Source organism: Crocodylus porosus, unplaced genomic scaffold (assembly GCF_001723895.1).
Source record: "Crocodylus porosus isolate Cpor-Errol unplaced genomic scaffold, CroPor_comp1, whole genome shotgun sequence".
Taxonomy (NCBI): Eukaryota; Metazoa; Chordata; order Crocodylia; family Crocodylidae; genus Crocodylus; species Crocodylus porosus.
In genome coordinates this window covers 211,752,988-211,767,667 of record NW_017728886.1, presented here as the reverse complement: position 1 = coordinate 211,767,667, position 14,680 = coordinate 211,752,988, and the positions used below count along the sequence as shown (strand labels likewise).

The 14,680-nt window shown below is 42.6% G+C and overlaps 1 protein-coding gene across 4 annotated transcripts in view; it reads right to left on the bottom strand.

The window, feature by feature from the left end:
* The window catches only part of CUNH8orf34 (chromosome unknown C8orf34 homolog), a 289,852-nt gene that overhangs the window by 115,133 nt on the left and 160,039 nt on the right, over nucleotides 1-14,680 (bottom strand). For all 4 annotated transcript variants that reach the window (XM_019548957.1, XM_019548949.1, XM_019548967.1 and 1 more), the window contains one exon: nucleotides 1,291-1,426. In XM_019548957.1, the coding sequence (XP_019404502.1) occupies nucleotides 1,291-1,426 (136 nt within the window). The remainder of the gene's footprint in view (nucleotides 1-1,290; nucleotides 1,427-14,680) is intronic.

Here is a 14,680-nt window from a genome sequence, read left to right as displayed (position 1 = left end):
CCCCGGGAATCCAATATAGGCAAGTCGAATATTCGACCCGCGCTGTTAATATTCGACTTCCAGTATTTGATTTGACAGCTATCTGACCAGCTACTATTCGACTCAACTTTCACTTTTCAGTGTCAAATATGTTGAATATTTGTTGAATCAAATATTAAGTCAAAGCTTCTAGTACTTAGCTGTGTTAGTCTGAAATCAGGCAGAAGGTAGGGCAGCATGGCACCTTAGAGACTAACTTTAAGGTGTGAGCTTTCATTAGACAACAACTTACTTTGACAGGTGCTCTGAATAGGGAAGGCTGCTCTAGCACCCCTCAGTTTCTACCCTCAGCTACTGCAGGCATGTGCCAGCATTTCTGCAGTCCAGACAGGATGTCTTTTTGGTTACAAACTGATGCAGACTAGCCAGGTTAGAGTAACCTGAAAAGATTGAATCAATTCAGGCTCATGCTTTTTGAATGTCTGTCCCTAGCCTTTGAAGACAACCTCCCTAAACAAGTGGTCTTTTAAAATATGGTAACCTTAAAATAAAATAAAAAGGTAGGAAGGCACATGCGCAAACTTTTGACTTGAGATCACCACAGGTTGCTTCTATTTACAGGTTACTAATCCCCTCTCAGACAAGACAATGGAGCAGTCAAGGGCAAAGGCAAGGAGATAAAATTGGCAGACCTCTGCATTGTTCTTCTTAATCTGCGCCATTTACATAAGGGTGAGAAGGCTAGCTTTGTCATTTAAACAGGATTAACTCCTTTTTCCAAATGAGCTTTTGTCCATACAGAAAGACTGAATCTAAGAAATTTAAAGAGTTTCAGCTAGTGTTACATTATTAATTGACTAGGTTTCAGGAATATCAAGTGCAAAAATTACTTCCAGCTGCCAAAAGCAAATGGGATTCAAACTGATTACATTCTTGAACTGCACCTGTGCAACTATGTTTTTATTTATACCAATGCTCTTCAATTGGTTTTGAAACTCCAAAGTTTCTAAATCATCCTTTGAAAAGCCACAGAAGCTCAAGTAACAGAGAGAAGGGCATAAAATAGTTTCAAGCTGTGAAGTAAGGGTGAAGATTACCTGCACTCCTTGATTCATTGTTGATATGAGCAGTATCATGCATAAGTGTAGGTTCTACAGCTCAACTGGCCCTTTATGACCAAGGATAGTTAGAAGCAAAAAAAATTTCCTTAAAAAAAAAGAGAACTTATTGCCTGGATCACAGGTAATCATGATAGTCAACCTAGGAAAATGGACTAAAAATCTGCTTGTTAGTATCATCTGCTTTTCTTACCTGGCACACCTTGCGCAGATGTTCAGTGTGACCTTTGCCTGAGGTTCAACAGGATGTGTACTTCGAGTTTGGTTAAATTTGCTCCCAGAAGACATCAAACTGGTTACTCCTTCCATTCTTAAATCATCAAGATCCTCTGCAACAACACAAATGACTGAATGAATTAAATTTAAATTCTATGAGAAAAAAAACAAAACATCGCACAATAATAATATAAAATATAAAAAATCTTGAATAAAATAGACATTGGATTTATGGCACATTATAACCTGCCTGCCATCTGATAACCCCAGACCTGCATTTTGCATACTGGCTTTATTCCACACAGGAGAGTACACAAATCAATACAAACTCTCCCTGTGCCCAAAGAAGGGTGTTTGTACCCAAATGCTTGCAAAGAACATATTTTCCAACTATTTAGTTGGTCTAATAAAAGATCTCATATTTACCGAAAAAACTCTCTCACAACAATAAGGATGTTTATCCTCTACAATCACTAAATATTGACATAGTGACCAAATGCTAGGTAGAACATAGGCACAATTACTTGTACTTGTAGATATCGTTTTACAAATGCATTTTGTCATCTCTTTAAAGGTTAACGTAGTCTCAAAAAGAATATACAGTATTTAAAAAAATATTCTGTATTATTTCTCAGCAATGCTGCCAGAGTTTCCAAGCTCTGTTCTGCACATTCATTTACAAGAAGTTTGTAAGTTTATCTGTGGGAGATGGCATCCAACAATTCCATTTAGATATGTGGGATAATGAATCCAATCCAAAACAGACATCTAGGCTACTTGCAGACTTGGGAAAAAAACACCAAACAACAGTGCTTTATTTTAAACTCGCGCACTCCCAGCAGACTCCTGAGCCTAGAGCATGCCCAGAAGAGGCATCGTGTTAGGTAGACCCAGCTCACCCAAGGCCTGTATACATCAGGCACTTTAGTGGGGTGTTTTTAGTGCTTTTATCTAATAGCTGATTGAATTAGCTATTAGATAAAAGCACCAAAAAGCCCTGCTGAAGCACCCAATCTATAAAGATGCTCCAGAGCTGGGTCAAAATAACATGCTGCTTCTTCCAGTAAAGTGCAGTTTTTTGTGGTTTTTGTCAGCAGCTGTTATTAGAAGAATACATGTATCTTCTTTATAGTTGTCTTTAGACATAGTTGTATTTTCTTGTTACCTCACACTGAAAAGGCATTCTTAAAATCAAAGGAGACTGCCTAATCTGTAAAATAATATATTACATTATTTATGATTATACATAACATATTATATATTATGCTATACTTATAAATGACATATTCTGTGCGTCTGTATGTGACCTTTATAACCATAATATTGAAGCACCTTAAGTCATTAATATATCTTATCCTCATAAAACCTCCATGAGAAAGAGATTTCTTCCATGTCACAAATGCAGAACTAACTAAAACATATAGTAGATTACCTGATTCGTCCAAAGTCACAAAGCAATTTCTCGGTAAAACAGGAATTCAAAACAGGTCTCTTACTTCCCAGAACAGCAATTTTTTTATTAAATTATCCTTTATAGATATCTATAATAAACAGCGCTTGCAGTCTGGGCTATTTTTAAATGTGCCCAATATTTCTCATCATAAAATCTTGTTTTCAGGTGTTTGCATCTTTTCTATAATTTAACCATTTGTGCTGAAATTTTCCCAGATCAGCAGTTGCTTCAAGCTGACCTCCCTTCCTTCCTGAAAGTTTCAGCCAACACAGTTCACCTATTTCTAAGTGGGACATTAACTAGATATTGTCCTTCTTAAAACAGAGATGAAGGGCCTGGAAACCTGTTCTTTGAAATGTACTTTGGAAATGAATTTGAAATTTTGTAGTAAGTGGACCGTGGGTCAGGGATGAGCCTTTTGTTATACCCATTGAAAAAAATATATAGTTCAGACATTTTCAGTAGAGATTTATCTTAGCTGAAGAGCATGTCTGAACTTCATGATTCCAAGATATGATCATGCCTCAGCCCTCCTGAGCACTCCAACCTGAGGCTGATGGAGTTCAGAAAGCATTTCTAAATGAGACTCCCTGCTGCTCCAGAGAAGTCAGTACAGACATTAGAACTTAGAGCAGGGAGCTTGTGTTCTCAGTTTACCACCAAGCAACGTGCATGAAGTCAGGGTGGAGGAGGAAGCCATCGAAAAGAGGCAGACACAGGAAGCTGGGACAGACATAGTAGGGAGGTATGGACTGTGGAGTGGATTGGGAGAGAGGACTGGGATTGTTTCAGCAAGAGATTTGGGATTGGTAGACATAGAACCATAGAAAATTAGGGGTGGAAGGGACCTCAGGAAGTCTTCTAGTCCAACCTCTCTGATCAAAGCAGGACTATCCCCAGCTAGATCACTCCAGCCAGGGCTTTGTCAAGAGGGCTTTAAAAACCTTCAAGGATGGAGATCCCACCACCTCTGTAAGTAGCCTGTTCCAGTGCTTCATCATCCTCTTCTTGAGAATGTTTTTCCTAATATCCAACCTAAACTTCTCTTGCTGCGACTTGAGAACATTGCTCCTTGTTCTGTCATCTGCCACCACTGAGAACAGTCTAGTTCCATCCTCTTTCAAATCATCCTTCAGGTAGCTGAATGCTGCTATTAAATCCCCCCTCAGTTTTCTCTTCTCCAGACTAAATGCACCCAGGGTCCCTCAGCCTCTCCTCAAAAGTCAAGTGCCCCAGCCTCCTAACTATTTTTATTGCTTTCTGCTGGACTCTCTCCAACTTGCCCATAGCCTTTCTGTAGTGGGGGGGCCTAAAGCTGGACACAGTACTCCATATGTAGTTTCACCAGTGCAGAATAGAGGGGAATAATTACTTCCCTCAATTTGCTGGCAACACTCCTACTAATCCAGCCCAGTATATTGTTAGCTTTCTTGGCAACAGGGGCACACTAGTGACTCATATTCAGCTTATTATCCACTGTAACCCTCGGGTCTTTTACTGCAGAGCTGCTGCTTAGCCAGTTGGTCCCAAGCCTATAGCAGTGCAGGGGATTCATCAGTCCTAAGTACAGGACTTTGCACTTGGAGGGAAGGTATGAACAAGGAGCTGATAAGAGAAATGGGGAATGTTAGGAACTAATTGACTGGGGGAACTGGCATTGGCTAGACAAGAATGCAGAGATTAGGAAGCAGAGAAGAAGCAATAGAGGAACAGCAGAATTGGGAGAATTGGGACTGGCTGGATAAAGAAAAGAACAATGAGCTAGGGAAGGAATGTGGGAGGGAAACTGAGATTGGATAAGGATCTCAAAGAGAGAAGCTGAGATTGGAAGACAGTAAAGAACTGACAAACTGTCAAATTATGCTTTATGTGGGAACTTGGGATTTGGGGGAGGAAGAGTCTAAAAAATACAGTTGTAGATTGTAACTTTGACAATGATCTTGAAGAAAAAGACTATAACTGGCTGGACAAAGAGACTGGCACTAGAAGTGGAGACTGGGAGATAAGGGGAAGAAGATTGGGACAAGAAGGCAGAGATAGAGAAGAGACCAGACTGAAGCAGGTATAGGTTGGAAAGGAAAGGAAAGGGAGAAACAGATTGAAGAGTCTGTTCCCATTAGATAACATTGTCCTCAAGAACCTGAAATAGAATACATATTTTCCAATGTTCACCATTGCTCTGCTGTCCACATATAACTATGAAATCCACTACCAAAATGTCTCTCTCATTTCCTTCTATCTCTGGCCCACATAGAGGATGTCAACCAACTATTGTTATCAGTTATTCCGTTAGTTTGTAACAACATTTATTAAGGTTCTGATCCTGCTAATCACCTGGTGGGTATCAATATGACAACCCATGATGTAACTTCTGTTTTATCTATTTGATTTTTTTAAAGCAAGGAAATTACAGGAAACTTGTGTTAAATAAACATTATTGAGGTTGCAAGGTAAACGCTAAAAGTTAGGAAATAGCAGAATTAACCTTCACTGTGCAATCTTAATTCAGCCTCACTGGCCACGTCCAGACAAGCATAGCCGTGTGGTATGCGGTGCTGCAGATACATCTGCAGTGCTACATACTGCACACTCAGTTGTCCTCTGTGCTGCAAGGGAGCAGTGTGGGGAGGAGTTGACCCCTGAATCCAGGGGTCAAAAAAACATGCAGAAAAAAAAGCAGAGCAGAACATGAGGGGGCAGCATGCCCCGCTCAAAACTGGAGCCAGGCCACTCAGAGCCATGCTCCGGCTGCCGGCCAGACTCCAAGCGACAGGATCACCACTGCTATAGCCCTGGGATGCCTCCAGTACCCCAGGAAAGGCTGCTGGGGCCATATCAGTGCTGTCCCCGGACTCCCCTACCGCATCTGGGGTAGGGGACCCTGGGGAACCAAACATCCACACACATGTGGATGTGACCACTGTGTGTATGCTAGAGCCTTAAATTTATATGACCATATGCTATTTCTTCTCAAAGATGCTGCCTCCTTCAGTATGCAAAATAGACTGCTCTAAGAATGTACAATGAAGATCTGTATAATCAAGAAAACTGTTGTCTGCTGGATGCCTGCTTCATTTTTTACAGCAGATTAAAGCAAATAAAATCAGTGAATTGCAAGAGGAGAAAAGGAGATGCCCGAGTTAAAGGTTTCTGGGTGCTACCCTGGAGAGTTCGATTCTATCCCTGCTTCTCTTACCAAGGTCCTATGTGATGCTGAGCAAATCCCTTCAACCAAACTAATTGTGCATTCCTCGTTTTTTTTTATACTAACCTTAATACCCTGGGGTCCAATTTACAGAAGTTCAGTGTTCTCACAACTGCAACTCAAGGGAATGCAAGCTATGCTTATATTTATGAAATGCTAAACAAATCTAAGTATTCTGAAAAATTAGTTTCTATGCAATGCAAACTGGGCACAAAAATTTGGCCTTAATCTTTCTGTATCTCAGCTTTTTATCTTTAAAATGGGGATAATATAACCTCATAAGAGTTTTGTTAATATAATTTTGTTTGGAAAGCATTCATAGTGGTAAGTGTCATAGAAAATCCCATAAGGTAATTGGTAATTCTGTTTCCAAAGCAAGGTCTATGTTTGAGTAGTTTGTAATGTACAGTGTGTGACCCCAAGCCTTAAACAAAAAGACAAGAACAAAATATTGCCTAGTTGTGCATCAGTAATATTAATTCTGACATTTCTTAACTTTTGGGTGTTTGACTATGTAATTTTAATAATGGCCTTTTAATATAGAATTTATATTTGGGTAATACTATTGTTTGTTAGATTATACAGTGCATCACAGACAAATTTTCAGTTAGATTTATGCAACTGCAAGCACACAGTTTTATAGATCCATTCTATGGACAAATACCTATAGTGAAAGTACAAAGAAAAATTTTCTGAATGCATCTTCCACAGTCTGGTACTTGTGTGTTTCAATTTAAGAGCATATAAATGTGTCCGTATGCCTGCAAATGTGCCAAGCTTATCGCACCAAGTAAGGCCTTTTTTCATCTTTCCATTTCCTTATGTCCCCTTGCCAATTCCCTACAAAATCCACCTCTATTTGAAGGATATCCTTCAATCTCCAACATCTTGCCTCATGCAACAAGCTCTCCTTTTCCCCTCTCTCTCATAGCAATATCCTCCCTTTCAGGGTTACTGTCAACCCTTCTTTTCACACCTGTTTGAGAGATAAATTATTCAGGATGTCAGGATTTTAAATGTTGGGAGAGATGGTCAGAGCTCAGATGGAGGGGGTTGTCAATCAGGAAAGCTGGAAGGATACCACCCTCTGGTTCTTTGATTTAGAGACAATTAGATATTCTGCCTGAAGCTAAAGTATGTGCTAACTACACACCAAAGGCTCCATGAATATACCATTTCCTTACTGAATTTCTCAGTTCAACATCAGTAGGGTTCTGCCCATAGATACTTTTTTAGACCACATTGAGACTTAAAATATCAAACCAAATATAAAGGCAGGATATCCTGTACTGTAAGTAAAGGTTATATGTTCAAAGAGCATCATGGTAACTTATGGTTGTCAGTGTGTGTTCTTTATAGCAAAATTAGTTTAATTCAAGCAAGAATCTGTCTGGAAGAACAGGGAAAAGGAATAAATGGCTTTAGACACTGGCTAAAAAGTGGGTTAAGAGTTAAGGGTCAGTGACAGAACCACTATCATTAATGATTCTGCTGCCTCTGCAGCTGGGGTACAAGATCCAGAGAAGAAAAATTCTAAACAAAGAAGGACAAAAGAACATGATTAAAACAGACATTTCTCAAGAGAGATAATTGTGCACTGGACCCAGACTGAACGGAGGTCACCATCACAGGATGGTAAAGCTTAAGATCAAGTAGATATGAATATATCATGTTTGGTTTTAGAATACAATACTCTGTTATTATGCAAGCTTAATACACAGTTTTCAAAAAGTCATATCAAGAGTAGCAATAGTACATAAATAGAAGGAGAGTAGATTTCATGTGATTTGAAAATATTAGATGGTCATAAAGAGAGAGTAAAGGCCTCAGAGTTAGGAAAGAAACTCACTGAGAATTTTTTAAAAACTATACAGGCATTTTTTATCCATGTTCTAAAATGGGGAGTAAGTGGAGACATGGAGTGGAGTGATACATTGCTGTACCTGAGGTGTTGAATGGCCAACACCAATATCTGCAGCACTTTGGTTTTCCTCAATTGTGAACCAAGTCTACTGGTGCTTATGATAACTGTTGAAATCAGAGCTCACAATTTTGACATATCACTGCATTTTAAAGTGTGTGTAGCTGGATTAGATTCACAAAAATATTATTTCCCTTTGATAAACAAGGTGCTGTCAATGTGTCCATGCAATGAGATTATATAAATGTAAACAGAAAGGCAGAATAAGTAACAGTAAACTTCAATACAAACATATAAATTCACTTTATACTACAACTTTGAAAAGGTTCAAAGTTGATCATAGGATGGCCTCTATCATAAATGTTATATTCTGTTCTTTACACTACAAGCTACTCCTTACTCACCCGTACTCAGTGAAACATTTGATTAGCTATTATTCTGGCTTTTTCCAGCCAATAGAAAGTGAAGTTAGGCCCCAGTTTAGCTAGTAACTTAGATGTTATGAATGTGTTTACTTGCATCTACAGACAAATACGAAGAATCATGCAAGAACTAAATAATTGTCCCTTTTTTTTTTTAACCCAAACAGCATTTAAATATACTAAAATATATAATTGTTACAATTAAACAATTACCAGATTTTTCAGAGAATTCTCATTTACATAATGCAGTACTCTGCATGGGGTATTGGGGTAGGAACAATCTATTTTGGAAGCTATGTGCAAATCCACTGGCATTCAGAATGGAATTATAAATGCAATTCCATTTAGCCAAATCCTGATTAACCAATATATTTGTTGAACTTAAATTGCATTCCCAAGATTTACTATGGTTTTGGACAGATACATACTAAAAATGGAGTCAGAATTTAAAGCAGTTAATTTGCATTGTATCAGAGGCACATAGATATACACTTCCCTCCTAACAAAGCCATTTTGAATGTTGCTGGAGTCAATATTATTGTGCCAATTCACAGGTAGATAACTAGGAGTAGTGGTCTCAGAATTCCCTTTGGCTATGATTCCTCTGAGTCTTGCAGGGTGGAAACTGCAAAGCCTTATGGGATCTGATCTCCAATCTTCTAGGCAACGCTTCCTAAGGTTAAGAACTGTACTCGTTTACACACCCATTGCATTCCCAGTGGCAGCAGAGTATGGATATTATTTTTCTTCACCTTATGGGCATTGAACAAGCAGTTCTATGAATCCTGGTGAAGCCATCTACATTAATAGGAGAGACTTTTAACCTAATTATTCATCTTTCTACCCTGTCTGAGTTTTTCCCAGCTACTGGATATGGTAGATTTCATGGTATGGTCTCCATGTCCTCCTTCAGCAGTGTTGGTATTTCATTCCCAAAAATAAAATTCTGGCATGGTCACAGTTGCATCATTGGTTCATGAATGAGATGAATTCACAAGTCCCCAAAACTACTACTTCCTTTCCCAATTTTCTGAATAGCCAGAAACCATTGATCTAGAAATGAATATTTGCAAGCCCCAAGACTAAAGAACGGAAAATTGATTTTGTTCTCAAGGTCTACGCCACTTCCCACTTTTGAAGTCTCTCTGACAGGGCCCCAGACACTTTCACCTACAGCCTCACCACCTGACAAGGAAATAGCAACTAGAAATAGTCTTCTACATTACACGCTATAGGCCTTATACATTGCAGGTCTCTAGGTGCTTATAACTACCTGGAGGATAGGAAAGGATTCCAGTGATCCTTCCAGAATCAAGGTACATTGCTACTATCTGGGTGTGTCTACACATGCATTAACATGCTTTAGTTAATGTGTATTAAATCTAGTACCTCCATTGTGTGGTACTATGAAAATGGACATTAGCCTGTCTTAACGCACTTTAACTAAAGGGCATGGTTTTTAAGTGACAGTTTAGTGCACATTAAAATAGGCTAATGCACATTAAAGTGCAAGTGTAGATGTGCCCACTAATGATTTCCATCCATAACTATGCAGGAATTCCCTCTGGGTAACTCAGGCAGCTAATCCTTGACAGTGTCCATGGATTCTGAACTGTCTGGTCTTAATAGCTGGCACACCTCCTGCTCCATGGTCCTATTTTTCCATGGTTCCATCCTTGAGGAGTAGGGATTCTGCAGGATCTTTTGGGACTGTACCCTAAGCCTAGGATTGATCCCACTCAGTCTTTCTGAACCTGTCCCCAGTCTTCCTTATCCACTGGGGTCTGCCCCCTGTCTCTGCGCCTCCTGGCACTGTGCCCCTAGAGCTGGGGTCTGATTACCCCCTGTCGGTACACCTCCCTGGCGTTGGGGTCTGATCATCCCATCACTGTGCCTCCCTGGCACTGGGACTTTTCACAGTAGTGTACCCCAATGAGGCTTTCTCCTCCCCAAATAGCCCTACCTGGTGCACTGGATAAAACAATAACATAAATATGAGCCCCTGGGCTATAACATAATACAAGTCATACAAGCCACACTCTGGCTCCTTAAAACCCCCAAACTGCTCCTTGCTCATGGAGCATCCCCCAGCTCAGGGTACCTTGTAGAATCCTGGAGCCTCATTAGCTACCGCAACAGTCTGGCCAGCAGCCACAACATTCTGGGGGAGTTCTGCCATGCAGGAGCTCTCTTCCCCTGGCCACTTGCCAGGGACTGCCTCCTGCCAGCCTTGACCCTGGAGTTTATATGTGCCCAGAGGCCTATCCCTTTCCTGTCAGCTGACCAGCCTGGGTGGTTGGACTATTAACCCCTACCCTTCTGTTGCTTGGTGCTCCTGTAGACTCGGATCTTAAAGGGGCAGCCCTGCCTCTCAGTAACAGGGCTAGGTTTCCCTGTTACACCATGACAAGCAGTTTGGAATATAGGTATTTGAAAGCAATGCCGTGACCATGTGTAGGGTAGTCACCAGGTAGGAGCGCGTGCCCTTACATCCAACAGACATTCACTTGCCCACTCAGGGTGCTCACAACCTTTGTTGGTTTAAGTGGAGGTTCCTATGCTATCTCTCTCCCTTCCTGCCACGACTTTAATGTTGAAAAGGATCTTTCTTTTAATTATTGGAGATGTTAATGAAAGGGAGGTGGTGACTACCTGCCTCCACTGTGGCCGACCGCCAGTTCCCACCCAGTTCCCAAGGCCATGGACAGGGAAAGTAGCTAAATGATTAGGCTGGAAAGATTCCTTCCTTTTCCTTTTTAAAAATTATTTTTATCATTAAAACATTTAGGAGATCTTGGCTCTCTGGGAAGCAAGTCCCAATTGTCTCCTGGGCTCATTACCAGGCTTCTCCCAGCACCAGCTTTCCTGCATTCTCTGGCAAGTTGGGGAGTTCTCTTTTCCCCTCTGGGCTGATTGGGACTGTCCCGGGACCCGAAGGGGCCGGGAAGACTTACCGGGAGAGCAGGACGCCGCAGTGGAGGGAGAGCCCGCGCAGCTCGTTAGCCACGTCTATGTACAGCTGCGGCCGGCAGCTGACGGTGACGTCAGCCGCCGGCCGGGAGATTTAAAAATGGCGGCCGCCGCTCCGGAGGCAGCAGATGGAGAGGGGAACAAATGGCTGGCAAAGCCGTTCCCAACGATAGCCCAGTGAGACAAGAGCTGCTGAGCTGAAGTGCTGGAGAGTCTGGTAGCTGGGAGAAGAGGCGGAATGGTGGGATCACCGGCAGATAAAGCCTGCAGTTCCAGATCGGGTGAGCAGCAGAGGATCAAGACCACCCAGGAAGATCCTGAGTCTCAGGAAGTAAGTGCCGTGGCGGTGGGTGCGGGAAGCACCAAAGAGGGGCATGAGGCTGAAGGCTTGCCCAGCGGGAGAGAAAGATTGGGGCGGGATTGCCGCCTAGAATAGAAGGCAGAGATCGAAGGATACGGGGACAGCGCTATATTCATCCAGGAGATGTTTACTCCCGGGGCCAGACCATAGGGGCGCTGGTGGTAGGTCAGGGAGGTAGGCCTTACAGAGGGATCACTTTGAGGAAGTACGCAGCTGATGGTGTAGGGTGACAGATCGGTGGTGGGAATTATACAGTGCTATAGGGCTGGGACATCTATACCAGCGGGGAAGGAGTCTGACAGCCCATCACGGAGCAGGTGCAGGGAAGTGGAGACCACAGGTGGCGCGAGGCTGGGGTGTAGGGGTGGCAGGAGCCCCGTATGTAACTGACAAAGCCAACCCGGGACACCGAGGGACCTGTGAACTAGCCCCACCCCACTGGGATAACAGCAAAGTCATGGCAGCCGAGAAGCAGGGTTGGCGAAGCAGGTATACAACCAAACCTAGTAACACCAGTGCTCGGTGAAGAGGGTGGTCACCAAAACAGGGTGCCAGATTACTAGGAGGGATCTACGAAGGCCCATCGGGGACAGGGACCATGTCAGGCTTGATTGGCAGTGCGCAGCTGCTTAACAAGCAAAAAAAAACTTTAATGAAATTGCAAAGATCAGCTGTGAGAGGACACTACTTTCCCCGCCCTCTTTCTTGAGCCACCCCGGCTTCTCTTTCCCTCAGGGTCTAGGCTGTGGGACCCTTAGAGGGTGGGTTTCATTTCCTTCCTCCCAGGTCTCTCACTTTTGCTTATCAATTTTCTCCCCTGCAGCAGCTGTGCCTGGGTTACTCAGTGGCTAGCGGCACTTGATCACCGTTTCTGAACAAATAAAATAACTGGCATCCCTGGCTTTGGACCATCTGCCCTCCTCAGCTTCCTTTCTTTCTTCCCTCAGCCCTTCTCTTTCCTGTCTTTAAAGGGGTTCTTCCATGGCCGGAGCCCAATCAGGTGCTTACCCGGCTCCCAGGTGTCAATCTAGCATTGCGTGCTCCCAGCCTTCGTTCTCCCGCTGGTTCCTCCTTCCTCGCCTTCTCTCCCTAGCTCTGCCCCTGGCCCCCTGGATAGTGCCTCAGCCGCAGATTTGCCCCAACCCGTCTCACCTGCCAAGGTGATAAGAATGGGCTGGGGCAAATGGAGGGAAGCTCCACCGGGAGCTCTTGCTGCTGCACTGTGGTCCTGTTCTGGTTGGGTTGGTGTTCCTGGCTGGGGAGGCATTCCTGGTAAGTACCCTTCAGCTCCTCACACCATGCTCATGAATCTTTTTGTGCCAAGATCATTATGAGGGAAAGATTATGCAGTAGTGCTACTTCATTGTCAGCAGCAAAGAAGCTTATGTCTTGCATTCACAGTTCTCCAATTTCCAAGTTCTTACTTTTTGATCCCTACTCTGTTACCACTCTGATATTCTGATCAGACCAAATCAGTCTCAGCATTTCATCTTCTCAGTTTCTTCTGACTATTAACTGTTGAAACCCAGAACTTGCATTCTGAATTATTTCTCATTTGGCTATCCAGTGAAAAATCTCTATTTTATACTTCTCAAAAAATGGAAATCCTGAACAATTTCAATTGCAGAATTCTGGATTTCTAGGATTCCTGTTCCGGCAATATTTCACTTTTGCATTTTTAATTTTTATGTTATTTTCCTGTTATTTCTTAACAAGTTATTGCTAACTGTAGTGATGCATCTTATGAATGCCATGCACACCTATTATCAATATGCTGTAATACGGCATAACATGCAATTGAAAATAATAGAATACAGCAACAATTTTATTAAAAATAATGAAAACCAATAATTGCTTAGACCTGAAACAAAATGCTGCTTGGTTTGTTGCAATGAAAGTTTGACACTTTGTTCAACAATAAATTAGTAATGGTTTGATACAAGTACTTTTGAAAATAAAGAGAAATATGCGATATCAATTATACTGCTGGACTATATAAGTATAATTTTTGTTATTGTTACTAATATTAATCTCTCTCTTTCATATGACATTTTAGGATTTCAATGTTCACAGATTAATATTTAAATTTGATAGTCATTTGATTACTTCAGGAATAGATGCATGGATTGATTTTAGATCGCCATTAAATTATATAATTGGGTAATCATTCACAATGTGTTGCACCATCTGAAAAATTGCACCACAATCACAACTTGGACTGTCTTTGATTCTCCATTTATGGAGCTGAGGGCCTGGGGTTCTGACTGGCTTGGAGGTGAGGCCAGGGCCAGGGCCAGTGTAGCCAAAGGTCCCGGGGGGACCACACCCATAAGGGGGAACAGCTTAAGGAGCTAGGTAGCCTAGAATGAAGGTGAAGCAAGCCGCCTGAGTGCAGGGATCCAAGTGGGATCCAGACTGGAGGATTCTGGGGCCCAGAGTGGGACTGCTGACGTCAACATCTATAGATGCCATCTGCGAGGCTCGGGCTGTGGTGTAGGGGAGGAATGGAGCCACAGAGAGCGTCCCCTGGTATCGGAGTAAGAAATGGGCAGCCTCCCACCTAATTAACATCCTAATTAGATAAAAAGGCGTGGCAGGTGCAAGAAAGAGAGAGCCACAGAGCTCAAAAGCACAAGGGCTAAACATACGATCAGTGGCCCCAGACCCACAGCCCCAAAGGACCCAGAAAAAACCCTCCTTACTCAGTTGTTTCTGGAGGGGAGGGGCTGGGAACTCCAACACTGGTATAAAGAAGAGCCTGGAACAGGCAAGAGGGGGAGCGTGGAACCGGAACGAGGAGGATCAAGCCAAGCTACACTGCAGAGAACCCCGAGAGCAATGTGGAGAGCTGGTAGGAGACTCCTCCAGACTACGACCACCCCAGAGGGAACTTAGAGAGAGGACTGTTGACCCGGCAGTACTTGGAACTGCTTGTTACCATGCTGGGAGCCAGCAGAGTCCGTACCATAAAGTCTCTAACACAGGAGCACTGTAGAAAGTTGGTACCTTAAAGTCCCTAAAAGGGGCGCAAGCAA